The sequence below is a fragment of the Vidua macroura genome, chromosome Z, assembly GCF_024509145.1.
Source record: "Vidua macroura isolate BioBank_ID:100142 chromosome Z, ASM2450914v1, whole genome shotgun sequence".
In the NCBI taxonomy this organism is placed as follows: domain Eukaryota; kingdom Metazoa; phylum Chordata; class Aves; order Passeriformes; family Viduidae; genus Vidua; species Vidua macroura.
The window spans coordinates 15,462,265-15,477,805 of record NC_071611.1 but is presented as its reverse complement, the minus strand read 5'-3'; the positions used below and the strand labels follow the sequence as shown (position 1 = coordinate 15,477,805).

General features: G+C 34.4%; 1 protein-coding gene across 2 annotated transcripts in view; it reads right to left on the bottom strand.

Moving 5' to 3' along the window:
- Positions 1 to 1,451: 1,451 nt before the first annotated feature.
- Positions 1,452 to 15,541, bottom strand: part of LOC128821729 (guanine nucleotide-binding protein G(q) subunit alpha-like) — a 117,664-nt gene continuing 103,574 nt past the window's right edge. Inside the window, exons 6-7 of one of the 2 annotated variants that reach the window (XM_054002967.1) lie at positions 12,738 to 12,891; positions 1,452 to 9,196 (exon numbers count right to left, since the gene is read on the bottom strand). In XM_054002967.1, coding sequence (XP_053858942.1) covers positions 9,006 to 9,196; positions 12,738 to 12,891 — 345 coding nt within the window. In that variant the 3' untranslated portion in view covers positions 1,452 to 9,005. Of the gene's footprint in view, positions 9,197 to 11,954; positions 11,988 to 12,737; positions 12,892 to 15,541 lie in introns of those variants that run through there. The other variant, XM_054002969.1, reaches the window with a different exon arrangement.

Genomic DNA, 15,541 nt, shown 5'->3' with positions numbered 1-15,541 from the left:
TTACTCAAAAGACTTCCAGGCAGACAAGGGAAACTATTTTCTCCTAAACTGTGTTGGTCACAGAATCATTGAAAGCAAAGACTAAGCCATTATGACTAGATTGCAGAAAATGAATCTGCAGCAGCTAAATTTGTCTGCCATTTCATTAATTTCTTGTGGTTAGGACTGGTCTTTTTGCCTGCTGTGCAATAGAAGGCTAAATAAAGGTCATACTTGTGGCTCTCCAAGACAGCAAATCAAACATTAAATGACTGAGAGTTGAGGAAAGGTGTTACGCTGTTTTTGTAGCCTACAGTAAGACAACAATTTTTCCTATTTCCATTAGAAAAACTGAAGAGTTGTTAATTCAAAAAGACTGTGCTAAGATACTGAAGATGTATTTTCTACGGAGAAGAAAAACTAAATAATTAAATTATGCATATTTTGCAGGTGAACTGGCAAAATCATTTTCATCTGCATGTCTGGGAACATAAGGTTTGCCTTCCGTGCCTTGCACATTACCCCCCTCTGCTGCAATGGCAATTGCAGCATATTCAATTGCTTTGAATGGCAAAATATTTAAAGAAGTCTCCTAGAGAGATGGTAATAAAGTAACTCAAACCCAGTTTGGTTTTTTTTCTATAAACCTTGAACAAGTGAACAGTCAACTAAACGACTCAGAAATTATTTCCCAGTTTACATAAACTTTTCTCTGGTTAGGAAATTTGTTGTGTTTGTTTACATTGTACACTATAATCTAGGTTAAGCCCTGTATTTACCTTCTAGCTATGTAATGTTTTGCTCTTCTGGTTTTAAACTGAGGATTATGTTTTGCTATCTACAGTGGAGTTGCTTTTGTCTCATATTAACAGAAATAAAATCAGCATGTATAAGTGTGAATATGTATCAAAAGAGAATTATTTAATCCATAACCACAAAAATCTTCCACTTGTAGCACCAGTTCTGTAACTTCTTACAAGAGATTCCAACAATTTCTAGACCATATTAAATAATACTGAAAATCAATTAAGCTGTTTTTACATGTATTAGTCATAACATTATTTGAACACTTCCAACATCTGGTAAGGAATCTGAATAATATGATTATGTATATAAGATAAGGAAAACTGATTTCTTCTTACTACCACCACAGCCTGTTGCATTTCAAGAGGAATTGCTCCATCAGTTAAATTATAGGCATGTAATTGATTTATACATTAAAAGATTATTATGCAAGGGAAGTATCAAATTTGACTACATTTATATCTAACCTTTTGCCTCTCAATTACACTCAGGTTACTTAACTTCAGCAAAGTGAAATGAAACAGTGAAATTCTAAAGCACTTGAAGAAAAAACTTTGATAATAATAGTAAATCAGTTAATTTCTTGAGCTAAAATAAATCAGGTCTTATCAATAACTGTGAGGGTTCTCCTAAAAACATGAAAAAAGAGAGAAGAGTAGTCACCAAGATACTATTAAAAACATTATTTTGCCTTTCCAAAATCAGCAATTGAAATAAACCAAGTATTCTGCAGCATATGACAACAGATTAACATCTAGTATACAATAAACACACTTGTGTGCTCAAGTAACTGACAATTGTTAAGAGACTCCAGATACTTCACTGTGAGATAAACAGAATTTTATTTTTAGGGAGAGAGTGATTCCTCTTTATAATAAATGTATAAAAGTGCAATATCTTAAATATTTACTGCATGCAAGTATCTTTTTTTGTTGTTGTTGTTAGCATCATATAAAGTAATCTTATGCAATAGTCTCTGTAAGAATACATTTGAACTTATTGTCAAATTAATGCATCTCTTCAGTTGAGTGCCAGCCTGATCATTGCATTAACCACCTCATACAGCACTGCAGAAAAAAGGCAAATTTTCAGCAACATCTTAGCAAACAGCTCTCTACTGACAATGCAAAATGACATACTAAAATGGCAAAATTTGGCCCGTGTTTGCCTACTACATCATTCAAGTGATTGTATTCCAACTATAGTGTTATAGTTTTCTGAAATGCATGTCCAAAAGGCTAATTGTATCTGCCCCTGATTACAGGAACCTTCTGAAACTGTTTTTATTCACGATTTGTCTTTAATGCAGCCAGTATGATCAACTCTGCAATGACTACCAGAATTGAATCTGGTATGTCAAGAAACCTTCTCTTTGTGGCAAACAGGATAAAGGAAAGATACCAAAAACTACTCAAAACAAAATAGCAGGAAGAAGAAGATTAAGCAGAAAGTGCATTCCTCTTCAGCTGTACTACACATCATCAGTTGTTGAATTTCACCAGACCAATTTAATTCACAAGGATCAGGAAGTATTTCAGAGTGCACATATATAAAGCAATACTGTACTTTCTTTAGATTAATGAGTGTGATATTAAATAAGTGTGAATGGAGAAAGAAGTGCCCTGGACAAGACACAATAAAACCTGAATGTCATGCCTAGCAACACAGTATTTTAAATAAAGATAGAAAACATTTTCTTTTTAGAGCTTACTGGAAAAGAACAAATTTTGGGTTGTTTGGGGCTTTTTTTGTTTTGCTTTGGTGTTTGTGGTGTTTTTTTTTTTTTGGGTTTTTTTTTTTTTTTTTTTTTTTTTTTTTTTTTTTTTTTTTGGGTGGGATGAATAAAAGTCCAATTTTTGTATTTTTCCATCCTTAACACTAAGTTTGACTTCTTGGCATCAGTCATCAGTCTGACTACAGTTGCATTTAGTCCATGTATACAGAAACTTGTGCTTCTTAAAGGGGAGCAAGAAAGAGTTTTCCTTGTTCTGTAATTTCCTTTATTTTTTTCTTTCAGAATAAGTATGCAATCAAGGCCTTTAAAAATGAAAAGTGCAACACTTCCAAGCCAGAATAGCTAACAGTACATAAAATGAAGGGTTTAGAAACTACAGCAGTAGGACGAGGTTTTCAGGGAGGAAAGCATTACTCCCTTTTTTCCTCATTTCTAAGCCTTTGGGCCACACAATTCTACCCCTTCCACTTGGTCAGCTTAGCACTTCTTTGAACCATTGGTCAGCCAAACTGGCTGAAACCCCTAAAAATTAGAGTAATTAAGCAGCCAAGCAAGAAGAGCAAAAGTAAGATTTTTTTTTTCCCCCACCCAGTTCATTGACAAAGCAGCAGGGCTGACATAAGGGAGAGGGAAAGCTCCGAGCAGATAAAAACCAGGATCAGAGGTCTTGGAGGGTAGCTCCTTTTAATAGTAATGAGCTGTGAGAGGGGGTCTGGTGCCTTTGTATCAGATACTGATACCAGGTGTGTGCTCCTGAGGATGTGGCAATTGTGTATTTTGTGACATTTTTAAAAAATTCTGGAACTCCTAAATGTTTGGGACAATATCCTGCAAAGTGCTTGGTAATTGGGTGGAGATATCATAGCATCTGATGTAAGATTTTAATTAGAAGTATGCACAACTTATCACACAGATACAGTTTCTACTTCTATTTCACATATCTAAAGGTCACAATGACATTGTAGTTTGTTGACGTTATCTTCACCGAGACACAAGACATAAAATAAATCCTTCCCTAGTGACTGATCCTCCTCTCATACATTCTGCAACTGGAAAGAAAAATGAGGAACAATTCACTCTTGTCTTTGCTTAGGCAAATGGTTTGCACTCCAGGATTCTTATCTCAACTGTTTTGTTCACTTAATAGAGAACCAACTAATTTTTGCAACTTGCCTGAAGTACTGTTTCTTCAGTAATGATGATCTAAGATCCACTGATTGTTGACCAGGTAAGAGTCAAGACTCCTGAAAAGTAGCACATAGGCCTCTTTCTGTTACTCCAATCATGACATAGGTGAACAAAAAGATCTAAGAAACACACTACTCTTGCAGTAGTACTGCAATCATCCAAAACTCCTTAAGAAATTTTCCTGTCTGCAAAGTCTGGGTTTTCTTGTCCTGAGACATAGGTTTTCTTTTCTCCCATGCTTCTGAGTTTCCATTGTACACAAGTGAAAAAAAACCCAAACTTTTTATAATACTGTTGAATTACCTTCTCCACTGTAACACAGCCTAAATGTTTTGAACATCTGGCTGTAACAAAGATACTCTGGAAATTGTAGTATTTACACAGTGATGATGGGAGCATGTATCATTAAAAAGTAATTTTGAAGTAATCTCTCCAGCATTTACCATAATAAGAAGCATTTTGGGAGAACAATAAGTCCAAATGTTCCAGAAAAACTAAATTTCAAGGAATGAAGATGCTATAGTATGAAGATATGGCCAAAAAAATACTGTATTTTTAACCAACAACATTTTTGAGGGGCAGAAACTGTACAATATTAGTTTTTAAAGAAAAAACTATTTCTGTCCCTCAAGCAACACACAATACATGCATTTAAGTGACACTTTAAGAACAGCAAATATTATTTTAAAATACTCTTAAGTTTAAAAATGCATCTGACACTCCTTCCTTGAAAGAATAAAAATATTAAGAACTGGTGAATTAAGGATTTCCTGCAGCATGGTAAATGAGGAAATCAGCTTAACTGTATTCTGACAGCAAAAAAACTTCAAATAATTTACATTAAACTTGATGTATCTTTTGACACTCTTTTCAAAATCTCTATTCTCTATTTACCTGCAGCATGGCTACTGTGAAAAAGCTCAAGATAAACCTACAGTAAAATTCTTTCATCATCTAAATTGTGACCCCAATATATTGACTAGATAGAAAAATTTCCTGTTTGACTGACAGAACTCAAAATGCTACAGATAACCAAAAGGCAAAACAGAGGAACTACCAGTAGCTCCACTTCTCAAACCAAAGCTATTGTTTTGCAAGACTTCTACTAAACTAACAAACTGCAAAAGCTTTAGTTGTTTGATATCTATTAAATTCTAGAATTTATGGTTTATGTCAAAAGAGGGACCATATTTGTAAGTGTCCATTTCTAAAATACCACAGTTAATTAAATACCAGGACATTTAAATTTTCTAAATTATTTATGTCAGTCTCTCCAAAACATAGCTACTTTACTAATCTCTTAGCTAGAGGTAGGTCATGTGTAGGCCTTGTTAATATGCTGTGAAGACTTTATTAGTTTACTAATGTAATAGTCTGCAGGGTAGCTATGCACAGAGCTCCAAGAATAGCAGCACATGTAATAAATTAAATGTCTAAATTTTATTTTTTTTCATGTGGGTTAACATGTATTTGTTTTCTCCTAATATTTCATTCTTTTGCGAAGAATGTTTAACAAGGAAAGGGTCATGAGGTTGAGTAATCTGAAAGTCTTCTGCACCTTACAACTCAAGGCTAGGAGTCTAGCAATATCTATATGCAGCCCTTTTCCCCCCTGTAGTTTTTGCAAATCATGCAGTCAATTCTGACTGTTATCCAGCATTAAAAGTCTCTTCTCCATTTTCAGACTTTAAAAAGTGATTCACAATCATGTGGCAGTATAATTAAAAAGTACAGTCCATACACCTTGACAATCAAAAGAGACTGAATTATAAAAAGTAAACTGCCCTTATAGCTGCATCATCCTACATCTGTAAGGACAGTGACAGTTAATTTGTGAAAAAGGCAAGTTCCAGGTTTCTGTAAAACATGTATTACAGCTTTCTTGTGCTAGTGAACATTTAGAATACACAGGTTCCCAAGACATTTTCTTCCCTCCTCCCCCATTGAAAACATTCAAAGAAAACACATCATTTTGGCAAAGTTAAAAGGGTTTCTGTCTTGACGTTTTTGCCTTCAGCTTCATGTTAGAGGCACAAACTTCTGGACTTAAGCACTATAAGGCATAGTAGAAATCACCAATTAAAACAACAGCAACACCAACATCACCACAATGGAATATACTACAAGTGGGAACAGCTGTGTTATTTAAAAAGAAAATGTTTTGTAAACTGTCATACTGCAATGCTGTGTTAGGTGATTCATCTAAAGCTTGCCTTGGCATACCGAATATTTTTTTTTTCCCAGAACATGCTAAACATTGCCACAGGTTCAACTTACCTAAAAAATACCAGAAAATAGCCCAGTGGCACACACTCTTGAAAACTTTTGCAATCACAATATAACTATAAAGCATGAGTAAACTTTTGTTTTGTTTTTATACAAAACTTGGAACCACATTTCCTTCTCCCCCATCCAATATTCCATAAGGGGAAAAAAAAAAATCAAATTAAAAATCCCCAAACTTTTGTTAGACACTTTTGTTGGGTTGTGTTTGTCTTTTTTTTTTTTTTTTTTTTTTTTTTTCTTTTTCTTTTTTTTTTTCCTTCCTTTTTTGGCTACAGTTCCATTTATAGCACTGAATCCAGTGTGGGCAATGTATTCCCAGATTAAAAAAAGGGATATTATCAACAATGGAACTGTGAAAACAGAAGCTCTGTTGCATTTATAGCATGATCAGGACCAAATTTGTTAAGCTGTATGTAAGAAAGAGTCACTGCTCTGATCCCCTATTCAGAATGTCAGTGTCACTTTTTATAAACTAGATCTCTACCTGCTTTAGCTTCATTAAATAAAACACTTCACCTTCTTAAAATCATTAACAATAGTGACTTTTTGGTTGTTGTTTTTATATCTAAGGTTTCCACAGTTTCTGAAAGACTGATCCAATGTTTTGCGTTTTATCATGGTATTTTTAGGGCAACAGCATATATGCGTTAGTACTTAGGTACAGCAGTTTGAAATATCTCTGAATTTACTTTTCCAATAAAACCAGCAGAAAAGTGAAAGTAACCTAATGCAAATCAGTCAAATAAAAAATTAAATTTCTATTTAAAGTTTATCTTCCAATATGAGACATGATAGCATAAATTCTTCTAATAGGATTGTTTTCTACAGCTGTATAAAGCCCTGACAAGACTTGAGCATTGTTTAGAATGTGAATCATCTCTGTCTTGGTGTCTCCAATTTACTTCTACTCAGGAATGTGCAAATGATTTTACAGCACGATGCTAGTACCGCTCTGTACTACAGTATTTTCTTTTGTAAATAAAAACAACAACAAATCCCTAGTCAGAAATAAACTGACAAAATTTACATTCTTCTCTCTTAAAAAAGTAAATAAAATAACATTATTTGAAATGTGAATTAGCTATAAGACATACAATACAATTACATAGATACATATCAATACAGCACATTCAATTTGCCAAAAATTAATGATTACAAAGCCAATATGGATGCTGCCATATATATATATATATATATATGTATGTACAATGATTATAGCATTCATAATTGCACTATACCTACAACCAGTTTTAAATTACAAAGTGTTTTAAGAGGGAGCAAAGAATAGCAACTGTTCTTATCATTCTTTTGGATTTGGGAGGGTTAAGGATGAAAAATATCTATTTAGTATTTATTGTTAACTTTGGTAATCAACTAATAAACCATTCTTTTTTTCACCTCCCATCTGCTGCTATGTGGCAGCTGTTTTTGTGTTAAGTGCACTCTAGTGCCAGTTGGCATCATAGATAATCAATCCAATTACATGTTTGAACTCTGCATAGAGTTTTCTTGCACCTGATGAAAAAACCTTTCAACCTAAGCTGCAGAATAAAGGCTCATCAATGTGTGCTGCACTTTTGTTGTAAAAATTGCACATTTAAATTTCAAGAATGATTTTATCACTGCTTAATTTACATTTATAAATCTCTTCTAAAGAACACCGAGAAAGGCTATTTTGCATGAAAGCCTATCAAATGCCTGTGAATCAATTAACAATTAACCTTATCAAAAAAGGTTCCTGAACGTGATCTCTCATCAATAACTTCTTGTAACACAACTGAAGGTGCCTTGACATTATTACAGAAAACAATCTCTTGTCATAACTTACAAAATGAGAGATACTAGACTACATGCGGGTGCATGGTACACCTTATAGAATATTCACTTACATGTTGGTTTTGGCATTAGAAAATGGTACACTTTCTAAAAAAGGGAACACATGAGCTGAAACTGTGTTTGTTAATCATTTGGCAGTTGATTCAATCAGGTCAGTTCCCAACCCATCCATTTGGCATTTCAATCAGCATCTTATGTTTCAAGCGCATTGGTTTCATAAAAGCCAGATTTGGCAACACGGATTTTGTACAATAAAAATATTTTTTCTACTGTGGAAAACAAACACGTAAAAAAGTTCTAACTTAAGAAAAAACACCCCACACAACTGAAAAAAACATTGTTTCAGGCTGCAGCCACTGGGGAAAATGTAGTGTCTATGACTTTTCTATTTGGCATTTGTGAATAAAAGAAGAGAGAAAAAAATGGCACATGGCAATTAAAAAGAGGTTTTAACATATTCCATGTATATCTCAGACTGTGTCTTAATTACTTCATTACTGTCTTCTGTGCACCTTCCTTAACTGTAAAACTTGGTTACATTTATTATCCTTAGACAACTGTAATTCTATTTTGCAAACCCAATATTCTAGTCTCAGAAGTGAAGACAGATGAAGACACCCATGTAAAGAATTTAAAAATCACAGTATCAATACTTTTTGATCCTTCAAAGAAAGTACACACTGTAGAATTAGAATGACTGATGACTTAAACTGTGATGATAGAGTTTTCCTGACCAAATCATTCAACTGAAAATATTTCACCCAGGAATGCAACTGGGGGAAAAAAAAGGCCATTGTACCTTTTAAAAGATAAGGGGAGTAGGAAAGGAGGGGGAGAGAAAGGGTTAGGTAAAGAGGAAACCAGCTTGATTTTGCTTCAATAGCAAAAAACTGCTATCCTTTGTAAATGTACGACTGAGAATTTGAAACATATTGAGTCACATGGTTTTGCCTAAAAAATGAGGAAATGTGCTGTGAATGTACTTCAGCATCTTTTGTTTTTCCTCTATATACTTTAAATAAAATCATAATATTAACTACAAACTCTGTGGACATTCACAGAGTCCAGGCCAGCAATAAATTAGTATTATGCAAATTGTTTTCACAGATTATAATACAGTCCCTCTTGTATGTCTTCAATCATGGAAAGTTGGTTTTGGAGGATGCCCCAGGTACAGTTAGACCAGGTTGTATTCCTTCAGATTTAACTGTAGGATTGTGTCCTTGACAGCAGCAAAGACGAAGCGGATGTTCTCTGTGTCTGTAGCACATGTGAAGTGAGAGTAGATAATTTTGTCACTGTCTGGATTCAGGTCTACGAACATCTTCAGGATAAACTCTCGTGCTGCCTGTGCATCCCGTTGTGGTCCTGTAAAAGAAATTCAGTTTTCTTAAAGTCAACTTCGTATTTCCACTTCTTTAAAAGTTTAATAGAAAATAAGGAAGGTTTAGTCTGTGATCCCCACCTAAAAGAAGATGGGGAACCTTTTACTAATCGATAGTACCATATACTGGCTGCATTCTTTGTGGTAGGAACTATTAAAAATAAAGATGGAAAGAATTTTCAGACATTCACCAAGTCAGAGCTGCTCTTTCACTGCTAACTATCTTTTCTTCACCAAGATAAATAATCTGTTTTAAAAAAAATTAGCTATATAATTAAGTATTTTAAAAGTTAGTAGAAGTGGTGAATGTTCAGTCTAAACCTACTATATTTAAATTATACTTCAGTTACTTTAGCATTGGAAGATTTACTAGTTCTATATGGATTGTAGGAGGAAGAACAGAGAAATCATATCCTGAAATGGTCTGACACTGTCATCAACAGAACTGAATTTACTTTAAGTGATAATAAAATACACAGCTGCTCTCCAGCTGAAACAGTTGCCTGTGAAAGGCTTATGTTCTAACCAAGTTAAAGTATCTAGTATTTTAGTTGGTATCTAAATTATGTATGCTAATGATCCTATCAGATCTAAATTAAAGTTGTAACTCTCAGAAGGACAGTCAATCTAACCAAACTACATTTTCAGCTTAAAAGATTACAGAAGTTAAATTAATTACTTCCAGCCTTGAACAGTGAGGATTCATTCATGTTCACAGTCAAAAAAGCAGTGAAGAAGCAAGAGCATAAGCCACATGCTGGTGAATCCTATTCCATTATTCTAGTGCTGCCACCACATTTCATGTTTCTGAAATGTGGGTTTCTACAGAACTCACATTTTCTGCCCTGTTGCCTCCTCCTATTCTCTTTATTTGTCCTGTTGTTACACAGCAAGACAAATACCAGCACCCAGCTGCTATGTGTAGCTCTGTCCTTCAGTAATTATAAAATTAATAGTTATGTAGTTTCATGCCCAGCACATGTCCACACATTTCAAAAACTCAGTAACAGACCTTATTTTTAATACTTCAAGCTTAAAATTTGTAACACTTCCAATTTGTGTAACTGTAAAATTTAGGAAGGCAATGTATGGAAGAGAAAGCACATTGTGGTTTCTGCTCAATGTGGTGTGCTGCAGATCTATGTGGAGAGGGAGTAAGCTTTGACAGTAAATGGGTGTATGCATGTGAACAGATGCACATACATACATAGATGACACATTTTCTGAGATTTAGGGATGTAAACAGATAATAAGCTCTCTGAGACAGGACAGAGGACTGTCCAACACTTCTACAGCTTCTAAAACACAACTGGCTCTAGCCTTTAGCTTGGTCACTAGACTATATTATAGATAAAGAGAAGCAATATTAAGTCTCACAACAGCACATATATATGTGAGTATTTATGAAGAAAATTCTTGGGCTTCCAAAGACAATTATTTCCTCAAAATAAATCACTTCATTTTTTAGACAGTTTCCTGGAACTTTGTTAAACAGTTTCACAGTAGCTACACACAGCATTTTCTCAAGATCTATTGGCCTATTCAGATATACCCAAATTTGCACACCTCTACTCTTATGTTATTTAAACTTTTATCTGACTGAGGTTCAAGCACAGGGAAGTATGTTTATGACCTCAGGAACTTAAAAAAATTGAATGAGTTAATGTTAAATTCAGATGGCAAAGTGGTTCTGGTCTAAGAAACCTAGAAAAGAACTATCATATGAGTTAGTAGCTTTCTTGCCCACTGCTCTCCCTAATCAGCAGTTTTCAACTGCTGTCTCTATATGATATCATGAATATCTATGTAACAAGTGCTTCATCAGTATTTTTCTCTTCTTTTCTTCCCAACTATAGCCTCTTTTTGTGTTTGCCCTCTCTCCCTCTCCCAGCCTGTGAGTCAGTTGTCTAGTACTAGCATACAAAGTGTGTCTTCATGTGACACACTGACCTAGGAGCATGGCTCGGCCTCCCTTTCAAAGCTCTTACTAATGCACTGTGCAGCAGAACTCCTTAATTTAATCTGTCCAATTTGCCACCCTGGCCAGCAGTTCTCATCCCTAGGATACTTTCTCCCGTCTGAAGGTGAGAGAAGCAGTCCAGATGAAAAATACCTATTTCTGATACCTTCCTCAGATCTCCCACTTCCCATATCCTCAATGTACTGGGATAGAAGAGGGGACCATATGGCGACCTCTGAGAGCCAGAGACTCCACCCTGCCACCAGAAGTAATGATATCATACTGTAACTTTTTCTCTGGAGTTAGGTCCTGGAAAATTTACAGAATTAGGAAACAAAAGATTCTCAAAGACTTGCAGGTCTTCATTCCCACATCCTTGATAGTCCATACTGGTTTTTTCCCCTCACCAATAACAAAGGAGAAGAGAAACAAGGTTTCTTTGAACTGTTTGAATTCTGTATTTTTTTTTTCCCCTGGACAAGCATTTTACACAGGCTTTGTCAACATTTGAGAGGAAGTAACAGAGCAGACTGTAAGGTCTACTCACCTTTGGGATGTCATCTAGGGAACCTGTTACACAAAGTAAATTCAAAAGAACAAGCATATTTCTATTCAACGGCAAGTTCTCTTCTGTACATTACTATGAAACTAAATTTACACTGACTCATAAATAATATGACCCGATCCTGCAGCCTTATTACTGTTCTCGCCCTCTTTAACAGAAAACAAGAAGTACATTTTTCCCATTATTACTTTCCATATTTGAACAGGGGAGTTTTAATCTTCTTCTCAGCTTCCCAATCAGCAACTCCTTCCTGGTGGGACAAAATTGATTCTCTCTTTAAAAAAGAAAGAACATTTAGTTCTTTAGACCTCTTATTATATGAGTTTGATTTTTCTTTGTTACCAAGGCCTCCTCCACTCAGTTACCTCAAAATACATAGCTTTTCCCCTCATGAGAACTTCCCTGAAAGTACAGCTTTAACAGAAACACTTATACAGCCTACAATTTTTTTTTTTTATGGACAAACACATTAACTTCACATAATTAATGTAAAATTAAAACACAATTTTAAAAGGTCTATAAAAGGGTAGAAGGAGTGTTGCTTTCTTCTCTGAATGTTACAGAGTTTATGACACTTCCCCTTAGGTATTCAATCTTACATAAAAGCAAACCTCAAAACAACAAAAATATAGAAGACTATATGTACAATTAAGGAATATGTTTCTATTTATTTTTAACTCTTGCATTTCAATTTAAACCCTCACCCTAACTTTTGAAAAATTATAGAAAATGGTTCACTACTAATATGACAATACTCATCCTAAAAGTCAACAATTTCCCACTAGAGGTTATGCCATCCCACCCACAAGTCATTGCAGTATAAACCAAAATCTTAGCAGTCTAAAAATTCCGCAAAATTTCAATCATATTTTACATTTTTTTAGTATTTTTTAAAGGAATATACCAAAGGATCTAGCTGTCTAGCATTTGGTCAAGGCTAACAAAATTTGCCAGTACTACAGTGTAAATATAGCATGAGCTCTGATGTCATTATACTTACCATCATACTCTGGAAAATAATCAACTAGATGGGAGTACATAATTTTCTCCTCTAGTAGATCTTTTTTATTTAAGAACAGAATAACTGAAGAGTTCTGGAACCATGGATATGTGATAATTGTCCTAAAGAGGGCTTTGCTTTCTTCCATTCGATTCTGCAATAAAAAAGAGAGCAGAATTTTGGTGGTCATGACTTTTTTTTTTTTTTTTTTAAATAAATTCGTGTGTTTTCACTCCATTTGGCAAAAGGATCCATTTCTTGTTTTGTACTTTCCTACAATATATAAGATCCAATTAATTAAACTAAATGTAATAAGCAAACAGTAAATTAAATATTCAGGAATCTTCCTTTTGCAAATTCAGCTAGTTAAGTGTAAATATTCTTTAAAACACTAGTCACGAACATGGAAGCTGTAACAGGAACATTTGCAAAATCTGAATATGCACAGTTGCAATCAGCCAACACACTGGTTGTTATTGAAATGCAAGTCATTCATGGTAGAGACACATACAACACCACAAGACAACCAAATAAGGGTTTAAGAACATTATTTATTTTACTTGCCTTCCCAAATTTTGAATACAGAGCTCAGCAATTCTTAGAAATCAGCTTAAAATAATTGCAAGTAAATTTAAAACCTGAGAATAGTTTGTCAACATCAAAGGTTTATGATACTGAATTTTAAAAAAACTGTGAATTTTAACTTGGTTTCTAGCATTGTTGCCAGATGAAGAATTATTTGCACCTGGACTAATACAATGCTTATGGTTCAGAGCCCACTAGCCTATGGAAGAACACAATGCTTATTCTGTAGGAAGGAAAACTGGAAAGCAACCAGCCAGCCCATTTATGTTAACTTTTACCGGTTCACCAGGCAGTCAGGTATGACTTTGGGGCTGCTGACCAGAAGGTACCACCAAAGAGAGCCCCAGGACAAAAGAATGTATGTACAGAGGTCAGGGACCACATGTCAAGGATTTTGGGGAAATGATAATCATGTTTATGTTTATTCTGGGAAAATTAATGAATATGTATGCAAAATACAGTATATATATATGCAAAATAAAATGTCCTGTACTCAGCATGCACAATATTTGGAGGAACTACCCCTTCATGCATCTGGTCAAATAAAGAATGCCTGCTTCTTAATGCTACACTGGGGCTACATTTATTTTTACTGATTTTTGGTAACAATGCCACTGGATTAGCCTTTAACTCCTTAGCTGCTCTTGAAACCACTTTGCATTATAGCTGAAATACCAGCAAAGCCTACAGTTATTTCTATTTGTAAAACTTCTTTGTCACTGTAGAATAATGTTACAGTTAGATTAGTTCTGAACTCTTAGGCTGACTTGATGTGGTTAATACAGACCCAGAGCAAATACGGTTTGTAACATAGGAACTAACTTACTCCTTTTACTATTATTTAAAGCTGCAGCCCCCTGAAAAGGCTGTTTCACCACCAAATGGAACTCCAGAGAATGACAAGAACATGAATCCTGAAGATTCTGCTGTTGCTGAGCCATACAACAATCTGTCAGATAACTCAGAAAGTTTTGCTGTAAGTTACATTTACTTCCAGTAATTTGTTTTTCAGAGACGCCAATATAAGCATGAATAGGAACTTGAAAAACCCGAAACAAACATCAAACAAAAAAAAAGAAAACAAATAACAAACAGTAACCTAATTCAGTTTTGTATTATTTGGTCTGTTAAACTTTATTGCATGTTGCTGTAGTGCACGAAAATAAATAGCTGAATTTATATTTTGGGAAACTACTGCAGAGTAGTAAAACTGCTTTTATGCAGCCAGCTCTCATGACTCATATTGATTTCAACAGTGCCAGGATTTCACTTTGAAAGGAAAGAAACTCTAATGTCAACACAGCTGAGCATAAAACATAACTCCTTAGACAAGCTGTTAATAAGATGGTATTTTCTTCACAACATTCTATATAGACTTCTTCTCTTAACAAGACCTTAAGAAAAGTCAATGGGAACTACCTAGTATAGTTATATCTGTTATATGGTCCACCTTAAAAAGTTTAGCTCTATGGAACACCTGCAACTCCAGAAATACTTATTAGCAAGTATTAGTGTCTTCTTCACTAGACTAAACAAGCTCGGGTCTCTCACACTGTTTTCACAGGACATTGGCTCTGGGCCCTTCATGCTTTTCCCAACAGATTAGGTGACCATGAAATTGTATTTATAAACCCTTTGCAAATTATTTCAAAGGGAAATCGAAGCAGATTGTATTAAGGACAGTAAACTGATATTTTGATATGTTGTCATTTATATCCGTAGTCTGCAGATGTTTTGTAGGAATTGAAAAATGGCCTAAAATTTTCAAGTAAATTTTATCTGCCTGTATAAAGAAATACAGTTTGCCATAACAGATTAAAATGCTATAATGATTTCATTAATTTACTATGACTGACTGATTAAGAAAAAATTTGAAGTTATTAATTTTTGACTTATCAATCTCTGCTTAACTTTCTGCTGTCTTTCGTATCTCTGTTTATCCAATTACTAAAGACAATTCAACTTTTATGGTTGTCACAGCAGACAAAAACTATTTTTACGCCAGAGTAAATTCCTCCAACAATACTGCTTATTATCCTCTAAAATTTGTCTTATACTGGTTTTCTGTTTCTAATGATAGCTCACTCCTTTGCAAGCTCACTCTTTTCCTTTATGGAACATATATGCCATAATATTTTTATCAGTTTAATTAATCACAAGATCATATGGCTGAACTATGGTTTTGAAAAAAAAACTTTAACAGGATGCACTTTTTCTTG